The sequence below is a fragment of the Mizuhopecten yessoensis genome, unplaced genomic scaffold (assembly GCF_002113885.1).
Source record: "Mizuhopecten yessoensis strain PY_sf001 unplaced genomic scaffold, ASM211388v2 scaffold9985, whole genome shotgun sequence".
NCBI lineage: Eukaryota > Metazoa > Mollusca > Bivalvia > Pectinida > Pectinidae > Mizuhopecten > Mizuhopecten yessoensis.
This window is the reverse complement of record NW_018408321.1, coordinates 720,265-745,192: the sequence shown is the minus strand read 5'-3', so window position 1 is coordinate 745,192 and position 24,928 is coordinate 720,265. Positions and strand designations below refer to the sequence as shown.

The window sequence follows — 24,928 nt, the reverse complement described above, 5'->3', positions numbered from 1 at the left end:
ATTTTCAGGTTCGCCAGGATTTATACCCGAATTTGTTACATTTACAAACGGACAAACCGGTTGTTCCGCATAAACGAACAGACCCCTGGAACTGTCTACATGGAAACTAATAGTAGGATGCTGTTTAAATCATTTACTTAAAAAACCGCAAACAAACTGAACTTATCCAATTAAACAGTGCTGATCTCCTACATTAGTATGTGCTAATGATCTAATTGAAATAATCTGTTTTAATTTATGATACCCTCTGTATGTGCTAATCTATAAACAGTATGTGATAATCCATAAACAGTATGTGCTAATCCATAAACATTATGTGCTAATCCATAAACAGTATGTGCTAATCCATAAACAGTATGTGCTAATCCATAATCAGTATGTGCTAATCCAGTTGAACATCAGCACCTATAACTAACATATTGAGGATGTGTAAACACGTATTACGTGGCTTCATGTTGAGCTGATACACCTTATCTATAAGAATACTGACGTACTAACACACTGACGTATTAACACGTTTACTAACTGACATATACTAACAAACTATCAAATTAAACAACGAACCTTCTACTTTTATTTAAAGCTAGCTAAGCTATTGATACGATCGTATCAAGGATACAGTATCAAACAAAAATGCCGCTCATTTTATTTTTATTATCATTATTTATTAATTCAAAATAAATAAATAATTCTGAAATTAAAAATGCTGCATCAGTTGTCAATAAATCAAGAAAAAAATATCGACATAAATCTTATTTAATGTCATAAAAACATAATAATATGCCAAAAAGCATGATACCCTGTACTCTCGTTTCAAATACATACAATATTAACACCAACACCGGCTGATTAATTATTGAGATCAACACCGCCTGATTAATATTAAAATCAACACCGCCTGATTGATATTGAGACAAGTACATTAACAATGCTTTAGATTAGCAATGACACGACTGATTGAAACTGACACACTGACGAGGCTGATTAGCACTGACACGGCTGATTGACATTGAAACGGCTGATTGACACTGTCACGGCTGATAAGCACTGACACGGCTGATTGACACTGACATGGCTAATTGACACTGTCACGGCTGATTAGCATTGACACGGCTAATTAGCACTAACAAGGCGGATTGACATTGACGCGGCGGATTGACACTAACACGGCTGATTAACACTGACACGGCTGATTGACACTGTCACGGCTGATTGACACTGACACGGCTGATTAACACTAACACGGCTGATTGACACTGGCACGGCTTATTTACACTGTCACGGCTGATTTACACTGACACGGCTGATTGACACTGACACGCCTGATGGACACTCTCACGGCTTATTTACACTGACACGGCTGATTGACATTGACACGGCTGATTGACATTGACACGGCTGATTGTCACTGACACGGCTGATAAGCACTGACACGGCTGATTGACACTGACACGACTGATTTACACTGACACGGTTGATTGACACTGACACGACTGATTGACATTGACACGGCTGGTCGACACTGTCACGGTTGATTGATACTGACACGACTGACTGACATTGACACGGCTGATTGACAATGACACGGATGAATAACACTGACACGGCTGTTTGACACTGAAGCGGCTGACTGATATTCTAATTGGTTTTATGGTTTTTTTTTAAATTAATGGTACCTTGTGTATGTTCTAATCCATATACAGTATGAGTTTATCCATAAAAAGTACGTGCTCATCCATTAACATTACGTGCCCATCCATAAACAGTATGTGCTAACCCATACACAGTATGTGCTAATCCATAAACAGTATGTGTTAATCTATAAACAGTGTGTGCTAATCCATAAACAGTATGTGCTTATCCATAAACAGTATGTGCTAATCCATTAACAGTATATGCTGATCCATTAACATTATGTCCTCATCCATAAAAAGTATGTGCTAATCCATAAACAGTATGTGTTAATTCATAAACAGTATATGCTTACCCATAAACAGTATGTGCTTATCCATAAACAGTATGTGCTTAACCATAAACGATATGTGTTAATCCATAAAAAGTATGTGCTAATCCATAAACAGTATGTGCTTATTCATAAACAGTATGTGCTAATCCATAAACAGTATGTGCTAATCCATTACTAATCCATTAACAGTATATGCTCTTCCATTAACAGTATGTGATAAGCCATAAAATGTATGTGCTAATCCATAAACAGTAGTTGCTAACCCATAAAAAGTATGTGCTAATCTATAAAAAGTATGTGCTAATCCATTACTAATCCATTAACAGTATATGCTCATCCATTAACATTATGTGCTAATTCATAAACAGTATGTGCTAATCCATAAACAGTATGTGCTAATCCATTACTAATCCATTAACAGTATATGCTCATCCATTAACAGTATGTGATAAGCCATAAAATGTATGTGCTAATCCATAAACAGTAGTTGCTAACCCATAAAAAGTATGTGCTAATCCATAAAAAGTATGTGTTAATCCATAAACAGAATGTGTTAATCCATATACAGTATGTGCTAATCCATTAACAGTATATGCTCATCCATTAACATTATGTGCTAATTCATAAACAGTATATGCTGATCCATTAACAGTATATGCTCATCCATTAACATTATGTGCTCATCCATAAACAGTATGTGCTTACCCATAAAAAGTATGTGCTAATCCATAAAAAGTATGTGTTAATCCATAAACAGAATGTGTTAATCGATATACAGTATGTGCTAATCCATTAACAGTATATGCTCATCCATTAACATTATGTGTTAATTCATAAACAGTATATGCTGATCCATTAACAGTATATGCTCATCCATTAACAGTATGTGCTTACCCATAAACAGTATGTGCTAATCCATAAAAAGTATGTGCTGATCCATAAACAGTGTGTGTTAATCCATAAACAGTATATGCCCATCCATTAACAGTATGTGCTAATCCATAAACAGTATATGCTCATCCATTAACATTATGTGCTAATCCATAAACAGTATGTGTTAATCCATAAACAGTATATGCTCATCCATTAACATTATGTGCTCATCCATAAATAGTATGTGCTTACCCATAAACAGTATGTGTTAATCCATAAACAGTAAGTGCTTATCCATAAACAGTATGTGTTAATCCATTAACAGTAAGTGCTAATCCATAAACAGTATGTGCTTATTCATTAACAGTGTATGCTGATCAATTAACATTATGTGCTCATCCATTAACATTATGTGCTAATTCATAAGCAGTGTGTGACACGGATGATGAACACTGACACGGCTGATTAACACTAACAGGCTGACTGACACACTGACACTGACACACTGACACGTGTGTTAATGAACGTTAAAATAATGATAACTAAAATGTCCAAAGGCATGCGAATACATCTATAACATATCAATATCTGTACTGACTTTAATTTAAATCGTACCCTGTTTCACAGATATTAACACACTACACTCTGTCACGCTAATAATGAAGTCATTTATACATTTTTATATGTTATAGAGTTAGCTATATAGTTACATTCCTACGAGCGTTTTCAAATTAAAAAACAAAAAACAAAAGTACCGGACACTCAGCAGCTGTTCTATATTCGTAACAGCTTTTAAACTTAGAATGACCTTGATTAGAACTTGTTATGCTATAGTTTTTATATCTGCTCGAACACGGGTCCCTGAGTGAATCAACCAAACGGAAGTATGCTTATTTCCGCTACTTCGAGATGTTTCTATGTAGGTTAAATCACCACATAGCCATGACGCTTTCATAATTCTTGCTACAGATGATGGCAACAAAAGTACATGATTAAAGTAAATGTCAATGTTTTATGGGGAGAAAAAAAATCGTTAAAATCGTTGTAAGAATTAATACTCTACATGTCACGTGCAGGAACAGTCACAGCCAACATACTGCAGTTTGGACTTTTGACACTCAAGAGACAGATTATTACATTTTATGAAATTAGATTCTCCATGGCGATAACGTCACTCTATATACCACTTGCCTTCCGGAAAACAATTGAACGGGAAATGTTTAATATATATATATACAAGTACATGTTTATTACGTAGTTGTAAATGGCACAATATTATACCAATCGATGACGTCATAAAAAAGCATTACTACCTGTGGAAGTATTGGAGATTGCACTACACAATGTTATCGTATGATCGCTAACCACTGATTATAAAGATTATGTTGTTTGAATAAAACATACGAAAATATACCGAAATGAAAACAAAATCGTAATTTAAACTCAGAATTCATGATGGCAAAATATGAACAAGGAAAGATTTACACTGAGACATTTGAAACACTACAAGGGAATAAGACCACGTGTTTCGGAAGAGTAAGCGTCTTTTAGATTATCGAAGACACCCGCCGTGTAAAATTTGATCAAATCCAAGAAACACATTGTCCTCAGTGAGAACCGAGGTAATGACAACGAAATAGTAAATCACGCTTATGAGCATTGTCTAAAAGTGACACTCATATCACAGAAGGCAACAGAATATACCAAACTCCGGTGTTGTAGCAGCCAAGCGAGGAGGGGGGGGGGGGATACTGCCTTACTGGCAAGCTAGCTTTTTGGTTAGTATACGGTATAATCCTGGAACTCGCTCAACATCGAGCGTGGTCAGTGGTTAGATGTGAGCCTGGTTACAGTGTCTGTACCGGCTGTCCACGCCGCGGTCTGTCCTCCAATCTTATACTGTACTCACGACTCACGTGTCTGTACTCCGATCTTACTGTACTCAGAACCACGTGTCTGTACTCCGATCGTAAACTGTACTCCCGAATCACGTGTCTGTACTCCGATCGTATACTGTACTCACGACTCACGTGTCTGTACTCCGATCGTATACTGTACTCACGACTCACGTGTCTGTACTCCGATCTTATACTGTACTTACGAATCACGAGTCTGTACTCCGATCTTATACTGTACTCACGACTCTGTACTCCAATCGTACTGTACTCACGACGCACGTTTGCACGTATCTGTATCCCGCAAGAACTCTCCGTTCCTCATAAAACTGTTTTAATCTGACCATCACATTGTTCATACTTCCGTAACAATCTCTATTTTACTGTTCCACTTTAGCCGGAAGTAGATATCCTTGGTGAGCATATGGTAAATACACGGAGCCGACTTGGCCCCGTGCCATTCAGGTTTGCTTGGGATGTTGGCCTCCAGATACACACCCATTGCATTGTTGACTTCCGTCAACACCTGCAGAAGGTCTGTCCGGAAGTCGAACCTGTGGAGCATGCTCACCACGTTATACATACAATAAGGCAGCCATCCCCCAATATGGTCATCGCACCAAGCTAGTCGCTCTGTGGAAATAACAATTCTTATGGAAATAATGCACAATCTTAAGCAGAAAAAGCGTATTTGCATAATGTTAAATAGACGAAATAGAACAACTGCCCACACAGCTTGTTGTGAAATGTAGACATATAGACATCACGTAACGAATGTTTGCACGCGCTAAAGAACAGTCTTATTTCAATAATTAGAGGCGTATTGACACTGAGGTAGACGCGAAAAAGATTTTAATTACATTTTACCAGATGAAATAGATTAATATCATTATATGTTTGTATATTGTGCTGGCAAATATAACTCGGGATTAGAAATGTTGGAAAAAGTTGAATAATCAACTCGGGCGGTAAGCGGACTTTGTAATGATATTTTCCAACATTTCTCACCCATGCTTCAGCTCCAATATAAAACGGGTATATGGCAGAAGAGAAGTAACTCGGCTAAGTAACTCGTATTTAGCCCACCCTCTATGTTACCCGGTTACAGATACAACCACTATATTAGGCATAAAGTTTTCTTAAGGTAAAAGGGTGTACCACTTCATTAGGTATAATATCGTAGCAGTGTTCCTCTCAGAGTTAATTTATCCTTAAAATATCCCCACCCCCACCCCCCACCTTTTTATGGAATATGAAGCAACCAAAACTTGTTGGTACCCTGTACGTTATTTTTTATAACCTACACAGTATGATCATCCAACTTCCCTTAGGAGTTGAATGAAACTCATAAATTCGTATGACTATCAATAAAGTCTTAAGATCTCCAATCAAATTCTAAATTCGAAACTTTCATTAACATTATTTGCATTTGAAAGAAAAAGAAATTCGGTTTTGTTTTAATTAATACAGTGTATAAAACAGTGATGATTTCGTAACAAACAGACGACAATATCAACAAGGATGTGGCGTCCCCAAAAAGACGGCCTCCTCGACACTCAAGGGGCTACGCTCACTTACGCTCTCTGAAAGTGATCGTAACCCCTGGATTATCGATGATGAAAAGAAGATGTCATTTGATTCCAATAGATTGATGATATCATTTTTATGTATCAATAATAAGATGACCCAAGATTCGATACTTGATGAACTCCCGCCCTAGAGAAGAAGTCGAGTTATTGATGAATATGTGTTGTAATAATATTTCCCCAGAGATTCCGTTTTAAATTCACTCATGCAATGTTACTGACTGGAAGTCAGAGAGATTCGTCTTCCTCGTTTAATGATAGGTTGTTACTTACCTGGGGCCGACGAGAACATCACGAGACAGTGTTTGTAGCACGGAATGGTACAGTAGTCGGCGTCCTCAATATGCCGCTTCTGTTGAAGTGCCAAGTATCTGTCCCTCCTTTTCTGTTCCTGTTCTTGCTGAAGTTTCTCCCGGTACCGCCACCATGCCTCTCGAATTTTTCTTTGTTCCTCCTCATTTGCGTGGTCATGTTCCTCTTCGTCGTCGGCAAAATGCATATCCTCTATTCCACGGATCCCGGCCGGGTTGTCATCGACTCTACCTTTGGCGTCGGCCTTCGTGGTGTTTTTGAAATTGATTCCTCCCAGCACTTCGTTTTCCCCTCCCGTAATTTGAATGCGGTCTACTCTCATTTCAAGGGTCTCCTGTGTTTCTACCGACTTAGGTGTGGACTCTGTGTCGAAAGACTTATGGCCGGGTACGCTTGCGCAGTCGTTCGTGTCGCTCCCGCCCTGATGCTGGGACGTATGACGTCTCTCCTCCCCCGTTCCTATACCGGACGGTTGGATGAAGTCCGTGGTGATATCTATATCGACTCCTAGATCTACCATTTCTGTTTCAGCAACATCGAACCGTGCTCGACACGACTGAAATGTATATAAAAAAAATCTTATTACCCTCGACAACTATATAACATACACAATAACATCGTCACACCTCCAACAACCCCTCCCCACTCCCGAAACAATCTAAAATTATAGTATACACAATTTACATCATTCTACCCCGATTTACATAACTCCCCTCCCGACAAACATATATCATACAAAAGCCGTTCAAATACATATGTAGCACAACATGACACGTCTACAACATATAAAATACATAATGTACATTCATTACCCTGTGGTATTGAAACACGAGTGTTTGTTTCTCCGAGATTAATCAAGTTTCATAAAGGCGAAGCCAGAGATAAATGAGAAATAAAAGAATCGGGTTTCCCTTTCACAAGGTTAATATATACATCTTAATATGCCGAAATAAAAAAAAAATCCAATAAAAAGATTGTCAGATTGACACGCCATTGTTGTCTTCTGGCCTCAGACCACCACAGATAAACCCTCCGGTTGGCTGTACACGAATGGAGTGCATTTATTTCTCAATTTTAACGTGGCTGATTAAATTATGTGAAAGAGCTATGGCGGAAAACTGACCATATTTCCCTAAGGCGGCATTCATGAAAACGGGAAAAAATATTAAGGAGTAAATAAGTTCTAGTAGCGAAAATGAATGGAATAGATATAAAACCAATTGAATATGAAATTTTGAACTGCTGAGATGTTAGGTATAGTTAATATAATACTGCAAATATAGCCATATTCACTATTTCTATGAAAGTGTTTGGGTTTCCCAGATTTAAAAAAAAAGGGATTTTTGAATAAACTTTTTGATTCCGTGATGTAATATTCAAAAACAAATCACATGACGGAAAAGTGGTCCTCCTTTGGAAAAGTGCTCAAAATAATGAAAAACTAGAATTATGTCAGTGTGACATTAAAGCCGCTCACCACTTTAAATTTAATTGCTTCAGTAACACGTTGAGCATCAATATCTACCATAATACCTCAGACATGTGTCCTGTATTCTGCTTATTGAAAATCAGGTCATGTGATGATGTTGCCTTTGGAATTTCCAAAATCTATCACCTCTTAAATGATGCCTTAAAAACATTCTCCCTCTCCTCTTTTTTCACCCTCTTTAAGTGTGACGCATTGTTGTAATTTTCATTAATTAGCATCCTCCGATGATGTGACATGAGCATTTACGTGCATAATGGCAATCGGTGAATGGATAATAAAGAATAGGTGCATTTTGTGCTTGTGAAATGAAGGATAATTAACAGCAGTGGGAAAACATGCATGGAGAAAAGAGACATCGTACTCCTTTTATTTTTATTTATTTTTTATTCATATTAATAATATTTATTAATATATGTAGTGACTTTATTAGATTTTTAGTTTAAACATATTTTATTGCCAAAATAGTGACAACAGGATTGGGCACAAGTTATTACAACATTATTTACGCCCTTTCCTCAAATATATACATCAGATTTACAAACATGGCACAACTGGGTATCAAATAATATGTATAATAGTAGCATTACAACAACAGAAACAAAAAGAGAAAGAAAAAGAAAAAGAGAAAGAACAACATTGAACAGTCCCACAAATTGAGTATAGAAATATAAAATGCCTTATGAATTAAAACCTACCGCTGGTCTTTATGAATTTTTGCACGTTACGAAAAATATCATTATTTTGTTGAGAAGACCGATCCGGAATACCAGATAACAATATATCTAAGGAGATTTCATTAACAAAATTTAGATTTTGAAACAATTCAAACCTCTGGTGTGTATAAACTGGACATTCAAAAAAGAAATGATAGGCGTTTTCACATGGAGATCCACAGACACAGGCGGGACTATCTAACATGTTGACTCTAAATAAATCTTAATTTAGGGAACTGCAGTTGTACCTTAACTTAGTGTGAATGATATTTAGTTTTCGTTCACCATAACCAAAATAACTGGGCGACTTGGTGTCCAATTCTCGAGAGATGGCTTTTTTGAATCTTCCTAAAGTGACCGATGATCTTTTAGCAGTATCTAAATTGTTCCAAGAGCGAAGCGTAGAAGGTAAGAAGGATGAATTTGTACTAGAAAGTCTGAAATTTGGTATTACAAAGTCATTACTGTTTCTTAAAGGATATCTGACATTTTGGTTTACTGTATTGGGTAGAATTTTGTTTAAGAATGCAGGGGTGATACCATTTTTCATTTTGTACAATAACTGCAGTTTCCTTCTTTTTCTCCTGTCTGAGAGTCTTTCTAACCCCGATTCAAAATAGAGAGCATAATTATTAGCATAGGAAGGAAGACCAGTAATGATACGTGCGGCTTCACGTTAACATTTTTCTAACCTCTCACTTTCATTAATTGTACATCCGTCCCATAATTCACAACAGTAATCAAAAATTGGCAAAATAAAAGAGTTATATATTTTCAACAAGTTTCTTTTTTAAGAATATGTTTCAGACTTCTAAGAACATTTATTGTCTTCATAACGGAGGTATAAATAGCTAAAATATCATCCCCCCAATTACCTGCAGAATTGAAGACTTCACCCAAATGCCTGTGTTGATCACTAAAATTCAATAATTGGTCGTTAAAACGTAATTCTAAATCTCCATTTAGTTCTATCGCATTAAAGATAAATAAAACATTGGTCTTGCTAGCATTGAAATCTACTAACCATTTTTTGGCCCATTTACTTAAAGAATCAATGTCTAGGTTAAGGACAGTCTCTATTTCTTGACAGGAAGAAGATATGTGTAAGAGAGAAGTATCGTCTGCGAAAAGTCTAGTCATTAATATATACTAAGAATAATAATGGGCCTAAAATAGAACCTTGATGAACTCCTGCTTTTATGAAACCAGCACGAGAAAGAGAATTCGATATAAAAACGTGTTGTTGCCTATTAGAAAGATAGTTGTTGATCCAATTCAATAGCTCGCCAGTTATCCCATAAGACTTTAATTTAATAATGAGCCCTTTATGCCATACACGATCAAAGGCCTTAGAGATGTCGCAGAAAACTAAACAGGCATGGTTTTTTTCTTCTAAAGCTAGACAGATATTGTGATAGATTTCAATGAGTTGATATAAGGTCGAATGATTCGGCATAAAACCGGACTGGTGTTGATAAAAGAAGGAGTTTTCCAAAAAGTAGTTATGGATATGTTTAAAAACAACCATTTCAAAAACTTTCCCAACAGAAGATAACAAAGATATAGGTCGATAATTTGAAGGAAGATGTCTGTTCCCCTTCTTGAACAAAGGCATTACTTTCGCAAGTTTCCAGGCTTGTGGATATAAACCACGAGAAAGAGACATGTTAAAGATAATCATTAACGGATAACATACAGTACTGACAGTTGCTTTTAACATATGATTACTAATACAATCGACACCAGAGGCTTTACCTAGTTTCAAAACTTGAAGAATGTCATATATTTCTTCAGAATTCGTACGTATAGAGATTAAAATTTTGTCAGTCCTGTTCTGAACTATAAGAATATCTGCTGATGAATCATCAAGACTAGTAATGGAACAAAAATAATCATTTAACATATTTGCTTTCTCCTCGTCATTTGTAAAAAAAATCATTTGATACAGGATCTTGAAGGGTTGGAACAGACTGGGATGAGCTTGAACACTTCATAAGTCTTTTAATAAGTCTCCAGTAAGATTTTGGATCTGAAGCTGAAAATTGGTCGATGAGACAATGGTCATTTTCATAGAAAATTAGACGAGCATGCTTCTTCATGTTATTAACTTTATTGCGCTGAGACTTAAATTTGTTAATATCAGAAGGGTTTCCACGGGATCTATATAATTTGTGCAATCTATCCCGAATCCTTATCTGTTTTCTAAGTTCAAATGACATCCAGGGTTTGTCGTTTGGCCTAACTGTCACTTCTTTGGAAGGTATAAATTCTGCGGCAAATTCTAATAATTTCAATGTAAAAAGGTCACAGGCTTCGTCGACAGTATCACAGTTTGCAAAATTATTTTCTCAATCGAAGTCTAAAATCTTATTATTAAAGTTGCCAAAGTCGGCAGATTTATAAAGCCAGACTTTTCTCTTATACATTGTTTTAATAGCAAAAGATATTTTGATTTAAGCAATACATGCATCATGATCACCGATCGAATCATCTACTGTAATAACATTACTTTCAACACATGTCAAAGTTTCAGATATGAAGATGGGGTCCGGGAGACTAGATTTCGTAGGACAGATACGAGTAGGTTCATTAATTAAACTTATCAGTCCGTATGTATTAATTAGATCAGACAACACATGCCTAGATGAAATAGTTAACAAATCCACGTTAAGATCACCCGTGACTATCAAGTTGGGAGAAATAACTAGAGCTCTGTCTATAGATTCACGTAAATTGTTCCAAAAGGGCTGGACAGAATTTACATGGTAAATGGTACATAGAATTAAACATTGCCCTGAACTCAAGTTCTATCTAAGCGAAATGGTTCGTGGTAACCGTCAATACGTAAAAATTCAGAAGCAACATGCTCGTCTAGATGTGTCTCGGTGAGACAAATAATGTCATACTCGCCTGCTATGTCTTCAATGGCCTCAATTTTATTCCTAACATTTCTAACATTCAGATGGAAAAGAGATAATTCATGTGGGCCTGGGTTTGATTCAAATTTGAATTAAAATAATAATAAATTCAATGTTGAGAAAACTAGAGTTCAGAAACCGGACTACAACTAAAACTTTATTAGAAATTATGTTCCCTGAATACAGTAATTGACTAAAAATGTGACCTAAATGAACACTAAACAAGATAAATTCTGACTTCATCCAACATCTGCCATATACTCTAGTGTAGAAGCCTCCGATGGCCACTCTATACGACATTATATCATTACCCATTATCTATGGGAAAATTCTTATATAATCGAATCGGCAAACCGAAGACTTCCACACTAACAAAAAGTAAAGACCAGCTATAGTGAGAACTTGTTTGACTAAAACACGAAGAAAGAACATTGAAAGAAGAGACTAGAAAGAACATAAAAATCAGAACAGACAATAACTTGAGAACAAATGTTGCTCTCAGAACGATCATAAATATCGCAGTAATAGCGTTTGTTTGATCGACTGACGGATTTAAGTATTATTCTTACAGTAAAGTAAATGGGTGAAAACAGAGATCTATGTCAAACGTAACAACCATTTGGATAAAAATCATCGCATGGCCACTTGCAACTCAAACTCAGAGTACTCAATTACACACAAGAAAATACAAAAATACATATCTAATCCACATCACAAAAAACAAAACAAAAACAAAAAAACAACAACAAAACCCAACAGAGTAGTGAATATCAATTTAACAATTTAAACATATACATAGTCTTACAAATACCACGGACTATTTAGAAAAGACGTGTAACGTGCCGACCACGGAGTGAGGTAAAGTAAAACAGCTCACATTAACATCGCGCGTTTGATACATGTTAGTGAAACATAACCGCATGATTGTGATGAAATTGTTTTCGTGGAGTATTTACTGATGGGTAAAATATATATATATGTATATTCACAGCTATAACGATGCATTAAGGTCTACGAACAACTAGCACGTGTGTGTCAGAAAGCAGGTTCGCGTCAGGGGTCAAATCACACTCGGGTTAAAACTTGACAGCATTACGTGTGTAATGAACCACGTGTTCCATGTTAACAAGCACAACACCGAGTTTGAAGGCGGAGACCGTGACTGTAAACAGCTCACAATAACATCACGCATTCGATACTGTATGTAATACGTAACCGCATGAGTGAGATAAAATTGTTTTATGTAGTATTTACTGGTATTTAGATATATGTGCGATGCATAAAGGTCAACGAACAACTAGCACGTGTGGGTTAACCCATGTGTGGAAAGAGGTTCACAGCAGGGGTCAAATCACACCAAGTATATGTGAAAGCAGTACCATGCTCCGTATGAATAAACGTAAGAGATCGAGTATGAAAACGAAGATATTTCTCATTTACAATGTAACACTATACATGTGTAATAAATAAAGGGAATTGGAGAAAAAAAATTAAAAAAATTGGGATTTCAACTATTATGTAGATGACATTGTCGACGACGCGGAATCGCGCACTGGCAGGTGAGAATCATTTCAACCAATGGATGGAAAGCAAGGTCACATGTCGGGTCAAATAATGTATTATCACGTGCTCGTGCATACTCAAGTACGAGTGTGAAGATATTTTTCATACGCCACTAATTTCTACATTTTTGATAACATGAATAGAAACAAAAATCAAAATAAACTACAGAATAGATCGCGATTTATTTAATGTCATTGAATATACATATTTGAATTATATTTCTCAATGCGACTTTACCAACGTAAGAGTTATTTCCCTTACACCGGATTGGATAATATTTTGACACGGCGCGAATTCTTGTCAAACAGCAGCGGCAGTTGTGTCATGTTCTTAAATTGTTACATTTTCATAAATAAATACACCAGAAAAAGCATGCTGTGTTACAGAAATGTTTGATAAGCATACACGGTTCACATATTGTCTCATCTCGGAGCCATTACCGTTATCAACCTAAGCACGATATGTCATATTACGTTCCCGTTTGAAACATCAAAATAAAGGTTATACTTCATCACTCATACGGTTTGTAAGTATATATATTTACTTCTTCCTTCTACAGACAGCGGCAGTGCAGCTGCTTGACAGTCTTCACATGTGCTTTCTCGAACCATATGTGTTTAATACGCGCAAACCTCCTCAGACCTCAATCCGAGTTGCTAAAACGCTCAAACCCAGTGCACGAATTTCACCACCACAACACTCGTAGAATGCACTGGAGATAAACATTTTGTTTTCAGCAATTATTTAAAGTATGGATTGTTTTTTGGAGAAGAGTATCAGAAGACTTTATGTATGTAACCCACAGGTGAGTGTCAGAGATTCTATTTTCTATTTACGATAACGAAACTATATAGCGGAAGCATGCAAGACTGAATTATGCGCACGCACCCCGAACGGAAGTGGGTCCGTCATTTTGTTCTCTGGTCAGAATTAATAAGCCGCTCGGCTCTCGCCAAGAGCGGCTTAAAATCAGGGTTGATAAAGTTTCTGAAAGCTGCGACAGGTGTTTCTTGGGTTAAAACATTTTGTATTTCCATATTCGTCTATGTCCGATGTAGCCGAATGTGTAACGCAATTAACTTGTGAACAGAAGAAGGAACGGTGCAAGTTCGAATACACGTTCAGATTCACCTTTTTTAATATTTATGCATATGATCTTTTTACTAAATTAAATTTGAAAATATTTGTTCACATCAATGGAACATTTCATTATATTTCAATAACATTCCTATTGATTTATCTTCTATGGAATCATGTCAACAACTCCCTGTACACGTGTACAGTACAGCTAAGCTTTTGAATTATGTTGCCTCCCAATTGGCACTAGTAATCTCATTTATTAGTTGAACACAAACATACAAAATATGTGAGATTATTACGTCAGTATAAGAAAAAGGCCAAGCAAAAACATGAATTGTTGTTATCGCAAATACATTACCGAAAATGCGGGGGAAATTTCATCGTCGAGGACAGTCTCATCTGATTGAAATGCAAAAAGACTGCAGGACAAAGTAAGGAGCGCAATACAAGTGTAGGACATGCTTTTCGAAAATTGTATGTTATTTTGTCATTCAAAGGCGCAGGAAGAACAAAATCATTTTGTAAGAAAACAGGTAACGTCATGACGCAGGCTGTAGTAATGAAAAAAAATCCTTTCAAAACTTGTTGGTAATGATTGCACGATCTTGTGTTTCATACTAAAAGCATATGATTTGTTTAAAAATAATATAAATAACGCGAAATAAGCGTTTTGTTGAGTCTTTATCGTGAAACGCGTGTATCAATATCCACGGCCTTAAATTCGTCTGTTTACAGAATCTATTCTAAGACACAAGATTCCGATAGAGTTACATGTATAAAAATACCTGAGGACGCGTCATGACAGTCCACGGTGGCACGCGCGAACTAGCGGATCACATCTTTTTGGATATAGACATAGTAACCCGTCATAGCTCTTTATTTTTGCGGAAGGATATGATATGTTGTTGGGTCCCTGAGCATGAATTTCAGGGTCATACCATAATGCAACGGGGCTATATTGACACAATAAAAAGATTTTTAATAAATGCCGGTCATGAACTCTTTTCCAGCTCACCACAAATGTTTCTTGTATAGCTGAACAAAACCTATGATGAGCACGTCTCGAGCAAAATTATATAATACTGTTTAAAGGCGTTTTCTTTGGCAAGAACATATAGGGAAATTAATTGTAGTCTGAGGCCTGCATTCTGCTTCAGTTATATAATTTTTTCTAGAGATGCTCCGAATATGATCGGGTTACTTGAGCGCGTGAGGTCGACATGATGTTTTATCAACCTGTTATATGATTAATATCACATTGTTAATAAAGATGAAGTATAACTATTTATATAGTACCACCCCTAAAATGTGTTCTGTTGGTGTTTCTGTATAAGTAGGAGTTGATATTGAGGGAGGATATCTATTTACCTGTATAAAGAAAAGTTTCGGCTTTCCTCTCATTGCTGCACAATTGCTGTCGTTGAATGTCTTAATGATGTCGTCAGTCACTATCGCGCCATCGTGGGTATGAAGCATATGCTGTCGGAGATTGTCGTGTTCCGGAACTGGGACCTCCGCGCCATGAGTACTGATCAGACAAGCGAAACAGTCACTATCCTTCTCCAGCTTTGACCGGATATCTGTAAAGTATCACAACGTGTTACTGGAAGCGATACCGAACGTTTTAAAGTTTTTGTAGCAGAAGTTACTTTTATCTGATTAGATTACTATGTTATTAAATGTAAGTGCTAGATATACATTTATTCCTACATTCATAAGATCTGGATAATGCTACTCCAACACTTGTTAGATCTGGAGAATACTCTGCCGACAATTGTCAGATCTGGATAAAACAAATCCGACAATAATCCGATTTGGATACCACTCCGACACTTGTCAGATCTGATTAAAACAACTCCAACACGTGTTAGATCTGAATAATAATACTCTAACAATCACACATTTACATTTAGGTCGACTGAATAACTACATGTATCATTGTTTATACTGACCTTTCAGTGAGTCCATCAGATGTTTTGTTGTTTTGTTTTTCAGTGTTTTGACTTCAAATCCAAGAACTTGAAATAATGCAGTCAGATTTTGTATGTCATATTCGGCGGCAGGACGGTTATCTTTCACATTGGAGAACTCCGTATTTACAATGAGCACTGCAACACCACGCCGGAAGTGGTTAAAATCGTAAGTATCTTCGAGCATGCTCTCTGGACCTCTCCATTCCCAGACATCCGGTAAATCAGAGTAAGCAATGTTCGTTTGTGTGTCAATACCATCGTTGTCACTTCCGGTACTACTATTTTCATAGTACGACCTCGCCCGGTCATCGTCATCCTTCGTGCATTCCTCTACAATTTTAACTTCCGGTTTTTCCTTTTGTTTCTTTTTACGTCCATGTTTTACTCTATAAAATGAATATTTCGTTCGTTTGTACATTGTATTGTCACTCTCAGTTTATATCAATGAAGATGATGGTAGTTGGTTCTTGCTATAGAAATTAATATAAGTGTTTTATGTCAAGATAAATGTTATTCGTTCATGTTTTAATGATGAACCCTTAAATCAGAAACATTTCCACAACTCATAAAACAAACAAGTAGGCCTATTGGTTGAAGTTGTGAGCGTACTTGTTTGTAACAAATATAAATGAATCATGTAACTATAATAGAGATTTTTAAGTAGTCCATGGTACACAAATGGGTAATTGATAAAAAAAAAGATGTTTTGACAAGGCTTCATTACTAACGGTAAAATGACATTTTCTGTATAGTTGACACAATTGAATCACACGGTGACTTACCGATTTACTAATTTCTTTACTTGTTTCTCGAACTTTTCTCTAAAAGCGTCAGCCTGAGTCTCTAAAATAGACAAACAAGTCACATCATAGATACAAACACAACAACCACTCCTTTATCTGCGATATGGAACGAGAATAGCAAATATAGAATTTGATTTGTGTTTTTTAAATTGATTAAATACATGTATTCATGGCAAGGTAAATGCGTCGAAATTAAATAGTCTTCATATGAATCTTTTCCATGTCAATATGAGAACACTACAGTACTTGATAACAATACCGGGGTGTAGTATGCTACTGACAAATACACAGTTTGTCCTTTACTCTAGATAACTACATAGAGTGTGTCGTGTCTCCCTGACAACTGAACGGTGTGTCCTACATGTATACCCCGACAACTAAACAGTGTGTCGTACACACCTGACAACTAAACAGTGTGTCGTGTACGTCTGACAACTAAACAGTGTGTCGTGTACCCCTGACAATTATTAGTGTGCCTTGTACCCCTGACAACTAAACAGTGTGCCATACACACCTGACAACTAATCAGTGTGTCGTTAGTCCCTGCCAACTGTTGTGTACCAATGACGACCGTACACATGTCATATGCACTCCTTGTCAACTAAATACATGTGCCGTGTACCTCTGTACAACTATATACATGTGCCGTGTACATATGTACAACTATATACATGTGCCGTGTACCTCTGTACAACTATATACATGGGCCTGTATTCCTTTGGATTTTATGTAGGATGGGTTGTCAATAAATATACATGATTTATTTAATTGTTAATATCTAAAGCATAAACAGAAAATGATTAAACAAAAGTTGTAAAATGCTCATTTCACCAGCTAAACTGGAGTTATATATATCCCCTGTACTGTTTAATTGGCTTGTTATGAGAGACTATATGTATGTTTGTAAATAAGTTTAGATGGACTTAAGTAGGCCTTACCCGATGTCCAACTCAATTGACATATATAAAGTCAATAAAATCTGATAAAATGAAATGTGCCGTGTACCTCCGGACAACTATATACATGTGCCGTGTACCTCTGTACAACATGTGCCGTGTACCTCTGTACAACTGTTTACATGTGCCGTGTACATATGTACAACTATATACATGTGCTGTGTACCTCAGTACAACTGTTTACATGTGCCGTGTACCTCCCTACAACTATATACATGTGGTATGTACCTCCGTACAACTATATACATGTGCTGTGTACCTCAGTACAACTATATACATGTGCCGTGTACCTCAGTACAACTATATACATGTGCCGTGTACCTCTGTACAACATGTGCCGTGTACCTCTGTACAACATGTGCTGTGTACCTCAGTACAACTGTTTACATGTGCCGTGTACCTCTGTACAACATGTGGTATGTACCTCCGTACAACTATATACATAAGCCGTGTACCCCTGACAACTATATAAATATCTAGTGTACTCCCTGACAACTATATATATATATATATATATGTGTGTCGTGTTCCCCCTAACAACTACATGAATATATGCCGTGTATCTCCGTACAACTCTATACATGTACCGTGTACCCCTGACAACTATATACATTTCTAGTATACTCCCTGACAACTCTATATATATGTGTGTGTCGTGTTCCCTCTAACAACTATATGTATATGTGCCGTGTACCTCTGACAACTATATATTCGTGTCGTGTACCCCCTGACAACTATATCTTCGTGTCGTGTATCCCCTGACAACTATATATATGTGTGTCGTAAACCCCGTAACAACTATATATACGTGTCGTGTACACCCTGACAACTATATATACGTGTCGTGTTCCCCCTGACAACAATATATACGTGTCGTGTACCCCCTGACAACTATATACATGTCTAGTGTACCCCCTGGCAACTATATATATATATGTGTCGTAAACCCCGTAACAACTATATATATGTGTCGTATACCCCCTGACAACTATATATACGTGTCGTGTACCCCCTGACAACTATATACATGTCTAGTGTATTCCCTGACAACTATATATATATGTGTCGTAAACCCCGTAACAACTATATATACGTGTCGTGTACCTCCTGACAACTATATATACGTGTCGTAATACCCCGTAACAACTATATATACGTGTCGTGTACCCCCTGACAACTATATATACGTGTCGTATACCCCCTGACAACTATATATACGTGTCGTGTACCCCCTGACAACTATATATATACGTGTCGTATATCCCCTGACAACTATATATATGTCTAGTGTACCCCCTGACACCTATATACATGTCTAGTGTATATCCTCACAACTATATATATATATGTGTCGTAAACCCGGTAACAACTATATATACGTGTCGTTTACCCCCTCTCAACTATATACATGTCTAGTGTACCCCCTGACAACTATATATATACGTGTCGTATACCCCCTGACAACTATATATACCTGACATCCTCGCACGATTGAAATCAATATTCGTCGGACCTTCTGCCAATGTATGCGTTTCTTTATTGCACGAGCTGGCGATATTGGCTGACGTGCAGTTAAAGATGACAGATTAGCCAGATGCGGTAAATTTTTGGTGGGGGAGGGGGGACTATTGAAGCACCTTTTTTGTAAAAGATCCCTCTGTGTATTGTCGAAAGAGTAGGTGCGTTAACGCCGGCATAGCGGATAGGGATATGTTAGATATCTTTTTTTTAAGACGATTCGACGGACTTCCAAAATATAAAACTAAAACAGAATACAAAAAGAGTAAGATAGGGTCATAGGACAGACTGGATATGGTAGACACGCCCTCCTCCTACATCCACGCCATATAAGACAACCTGATACGATACGACCAGCGACCATCCCATCTTTTATTATAATAATATAATTTATAAGTATATATAGTTCTAGCTCAGTAACTTATACATCCCTCTCTTAAGGCTCTCTAGCTCAGTAACTTATACATCCGTCTCTTAAGGCTCTCTAGCTAAGTAACTTATGCATCCGTCTCTTAAGGCTCTCTAGCTCAGTAACTTATACATCCGTCTCTTAAGGCTCTCTAACTCAGTAGCCTATACATCCCTCTCTTAAGGCTCTCTAGCTCAGTAACCTATACATCCTTCTCTTAAGGCTCTCTAGCTCAGTAACCTATACATCCCTCTCTTAAGGCTATCTAGCTCAGTAACTTATACATCCCTCTCTTAAGGCTCTCTAGCTCAGTACCTTATACATCCCTCTCTTAAGGCTATCTAGCTCAGTAACTTATACATCCTTCTCTTAAGGCTCTCTAGCTCAGTAACTTATACATCCCTCTCTTAAGGCTATCTAACTCAGCAACTTATACATCCCTCTCTTAAGGCTATCTAACTCAGTAACTTAGTCATCCCTCTCTTAAGGCTCCCTAGCTCAGTAACTTAAACATCCGTCTCTTAAGGCTCTCTAGCTCAGTAACTTATACATCCGTCTCTTAAGGCTCCCTAGCTCAGTAACTTATACATCCCTCTCTTAAGGCTCTATAGCTCAGTAACTTATACATCCGTCTCTTAAGGCTCTCTAACCCAGTAGCCTATACATCCCTCTCTTAAGGCTCTCTAGCTCAGTAACTTATGCATCCGTCTCTTAAGGCTATTTAACTCAGTAACTTATACATCCCTCTCTTAAGGCTCTATAGCTCAGTAACTTATACATCCGTCTCTTAAGGCTCTCTAACTCATTAGCCTATACATCCCTCTCTTAAGGCTCTCTAGCTCAGTAGCTTATACATCCCTCTCTTAAGGCTCTCTAGCTCAGTAACCTATACATCCCTCTCTTAAGGCTATCTAGCTCGGTAACTTATACATCCCTCTCTTAAGGCTCTCTAGCTTAGTAACTTATACATCCCTCTCTTAAGGCTATCTAACTCAGTAACTTGTACATCCCTCTCTTAAGGCTATCTAACTCAGTAACTTATTCATCCCTCTCTTAAGGCTCCCTAGCTCAGTAACTTATACATCCCTCTCTTAAGGCTCCCTAGCTCAGTAACTTATACATCCGTCTCTTAAGGCTCTCTAACTCATTAGCCTATACATCCCTCTCTTAAGGCTCTCTAGCTCAGTAGCTTATACATCCCTCTCTTAAGGCTATCTTACTCAGTAACTTATACATCCCTCTCTTAAGGCTCTATAGCTCAGTAACTTATACATCCGTCTCTTAAGGCTCTCTAACTCATTAGCCTATACATCCCTCTCTTAAGGCTCTCTAGCTCAGTAACTTATACATCCGTCTCTTAAGGCTCCCTAGCTCAGTAACTTATACATCCGTCTCTTAAGGCTCTCTAACTCATTAGCCTATACATCCCTCTCTTAAGGCTCTCTAGCTCAGTAGCTTATACATCCCTCTCTTAAGGCTCTCTAGCTCAGTAACCTATACATCCTTCTCTTAAGGCTCTCTAGCTCAGTAACCTATACATCCCTCTCTTAAGGCTATCTAGCTCGGTAACTTATACATCCCTCTCTTAAGGCTCTCTAGCTTAGTAACTTATACATCCCTCTCTTAAGGCTATCTAACTCAGTAACTTAGTCATCCCTCTCTTAAGGCTCCCTAGCTCAGTAACTTATACATCCCTCTCTTAAGGCTATCTAACTCAGCAACTTATACATCCCTCTCTTAAGGCTATCTAACTCAGTAACTTATACATCCCTCTCTTAAGGCTATCTAACTCAGTAACTTATACACCCCTCTCTTAAGGCTATCTAACTCAGTAACTTATACATCCCTATATTAAGGCTATCTAGCTCAGTAACTTATACATCCGTCTCTTAAGGCTCTCTAGCTCAGTAACTTATACATCCGTCTCTTAAGGCTATCTAACTCAGTAACTTATACATCCCTCTCTTAAGGCTATCTAACTCAGTAACTTATGCATCCCTCTCTTAAGGCCATCTAATTCAGTAACTTATACATCCCTCTCTTAAGGCTCTCTAGCTCAGTAACCTATACATCCCTCTCTTAAGGCTCTCTAGCTCAGTAACTTATACATCCCTCTCTTAAGGCTCTCTTGTTACTGCTTCCTTTCTGCCAATTTTTACTTTTTTTGATTACTCACATATTTATCTAGCAGTAATATGCATTTTTGTTTTCAATAGAAAAACACACCCGCTAGATTAAAAGTAAAAAGCCGCATACACCATAGGGACCCCCGGATAATCTCAGCCTCCGGCCAAACAAAGTACTGTACCTAATGGAAGCATGCAGGGACGTTTCTCAACTGTCGGGTATATACATTATTATTATTATAAGCCTTCTTGGCCAGTCTTGGCCCGTTTTATCACCCTCCCACGATACAAAAACAACCAACCATATGTGCAAATTTATGTAGTATCACTAATTGTAGAAGTCTGTCTTAGTTTAGAGGCCGTAACGTAGGTATCAGTCTGATCTCTCCACAATCACCTCAGTGTTATACGGGTTACTTCCCTTTATACGGTTAGCACGATCCAGTCAGTACGGGTTGATTTCCTGTATGTGGTTTCGAAAGACACAAAAAGCCAACACAAAAGACAAAATGTGACACAGTGTCAGCTCTTAAAAGTGCCTTCACAAAAGAAGTAGAAAAAAATGCACAACGTCGTTTACGGGAAAATGCAAAGGAACAAAAAGTTCCAAAATGTCCAAACAGAGGTATAAAATCGAAATCAATGTGATACGAAAAATGTGTAAGAACAAATTCGTCCATTATAGTATAGTTTGTTATTGCTATTAGTGTCGGTACGCCGTTACATGCGTGGTTAGTTCGGAAAGGATAATCTTTATTAAGTACACGCACCGTAGTGTACATATACGATTTATTTTTCAATCACGAAGTCACATGCCCGTATATCCCCAGACAATCCACACACATACTAGCAATCTGTTCTATTTTCATACGATAAAAGAAGACGTCACAAGCTTATCTATATATCTGGTAGTAACAACAACACAATTTTTTAAACATGACGATATCTACCCCCTGCCAAAAAAGCATGAGTAATTTTGTTGTACACGAAGGAGTTCTAGCCGGTACTATAGTCTATAGGGTGGGTAATGAAATCGACCCCGAGTAGACTACATGGAAAGTCTATACAATTTTCTATATAATACAATTTATTTATTTTTGGAACATCAAACAGTGGGTGTACGGTCCTGTGCCGACCTGAGTATGTGTACAGTACTCACACGCGTGACACAGCCATGCCGGGATTAACACGATAGCAGATTTAGACATTTACTTAGATAGAATGTATAATAAGCTGTCCAGATCATCACCCGCTACGCTGATAATGCTATAACCATGTAGAGATCGGGAGTAACTCGTGTTTGGGTGGTTTATGAATAAGTTTTAATAATGTTTAAAATTGTTAAAATATATTAAATACGTTCCAGCATTTCCTCGCACGAGGTCTAAATAATGAACGTGTCCGGCTTAGCCGTGTAGTACATTTTATTGATTTTTCGTCTTATGAAATACATATTTATATTATCAGCAATCGCTGTACAAACCATAACACATGAAAGCCGTGGACAAGTGCAAATATATAATTAAAAGTGTATTCTATAAAAAAATATTAGTATATTATACATCCATACAAACAATAACACACATGAAAGCCGTTGTGTTCTTCAAATATACAATTTCGAAAACGTATTGTATAGAAAAATATCAGCATATTATACTGTTTCGTTAATAAAATGTAACAGAGTGTACGTATATATATAATAATTTCAGGCATATGTATCTATTACCAAGCTGTTACCGACTCGTGTGTAAAAATGTAGAATAGTCATCAAACAACCTGCTTCTGTTCCATGTATAATTAATGTAGGTCGTTCTACAACATACCCTGCACCACGCAATCAATGTTACACTTACCTGAAATATCAGACGTCGGTCCACCAACCCCCACAGAGCCCCCCTCCGTACAACGGCCTGGCCCGGGGGAGAGGGCGGTTGTATCGGGGGTGGACGATGTATCCGTCAGGGGAGGGGCTTCGCGCTCCGTTATATCCGCCATGTTTAATTACAATAATTTCGTCGGTAACTTTAGTAATCGTTTACACGACATAGAGCGGAAGTTATTTTTACTTTGGCTTGACCGGGCGAGGACACGCTGTTTTATCCACGTCTATTATTGACAGTCCAACTGATAACAATATACCTAGAATTGTATGTCATAGAGCGAGTAATCCATGTCCATGTGTATAGAGGCGGTTATATAGGAGATTGCACATCGGAAATTCCCAACATATGACAAAGAGACGATCTGGAAATCCACCAGATCCACGCTTCCTATTGATTTTGGAAGATTCCTATTTAGACCGGTGTGCGATGACCGTAACAGCTCAATTAAACTACTAAGTAGCGTACCTGTATTGTATGTAATACATGAGGTCATGTGTTCCTTCCTTTGTGTAGTCCGAACTGTTTGAACGGTACACTTTGACAAGCGTATATACATTTTATCACACGCATGTCGCTAACAATACAAAATTTATATTCGAGATAAGATAATGTTATTTGTGTTCAAAAAAGTTCCCATAATGATAAGAAGAGGTTATCGTATGACAACCTCTGTATCAAACGCAATTTCAACCCAAAAGCCCCAAGCATCAGCCCGAGCGGCAAGCCCGAGGGCCGATATCGAACGAAGGTTGATATGGGGGGAAATTTGGTGATGAACATTATATATCATGTTTATCATATACTGCACTTCGCGTGTTTAACTACTGATTGAGTATTTATATACATTATGTTCAAAGTAGATAAC

The 24,928-nt window shown here is 37.4% G+C and overlaps 1 protein-coding gene across 1 annotated transcript; it reads right to left on the bottom strand.

The window, feature by feature from the left end:
* Nucleotides 1–1,686: 1,686 nt before the first annotated feature.
* LOC110459185 lies at nt 1,687–24,586 on the bottom strand. Its single transcript, XM_021511328.1, has 6 exons — nt 24,034–24,586; nt 17,151–17,211; nt 16,348–16,754; nt 15,764–15,975; nt 6,594–7,188; nt 1,687–5,367 (listed from the first exon to the last, which is right to left on the bottom strand). The coding sequence occupies exons 1-6, from the start codon at nt 24,173–24,175 to the stop codon at nt 5,090–5,092; spliced, it is 1,695 nt and encodes a 564-aa protein (XP_021367003.1). The 5' UTR covers nt 24,176–24,586; the 3' UTR covers nt 1,687–5,089.
* Between the last annotated feature and the right edge of the window lie 342 nt (nt 24,587–24,928).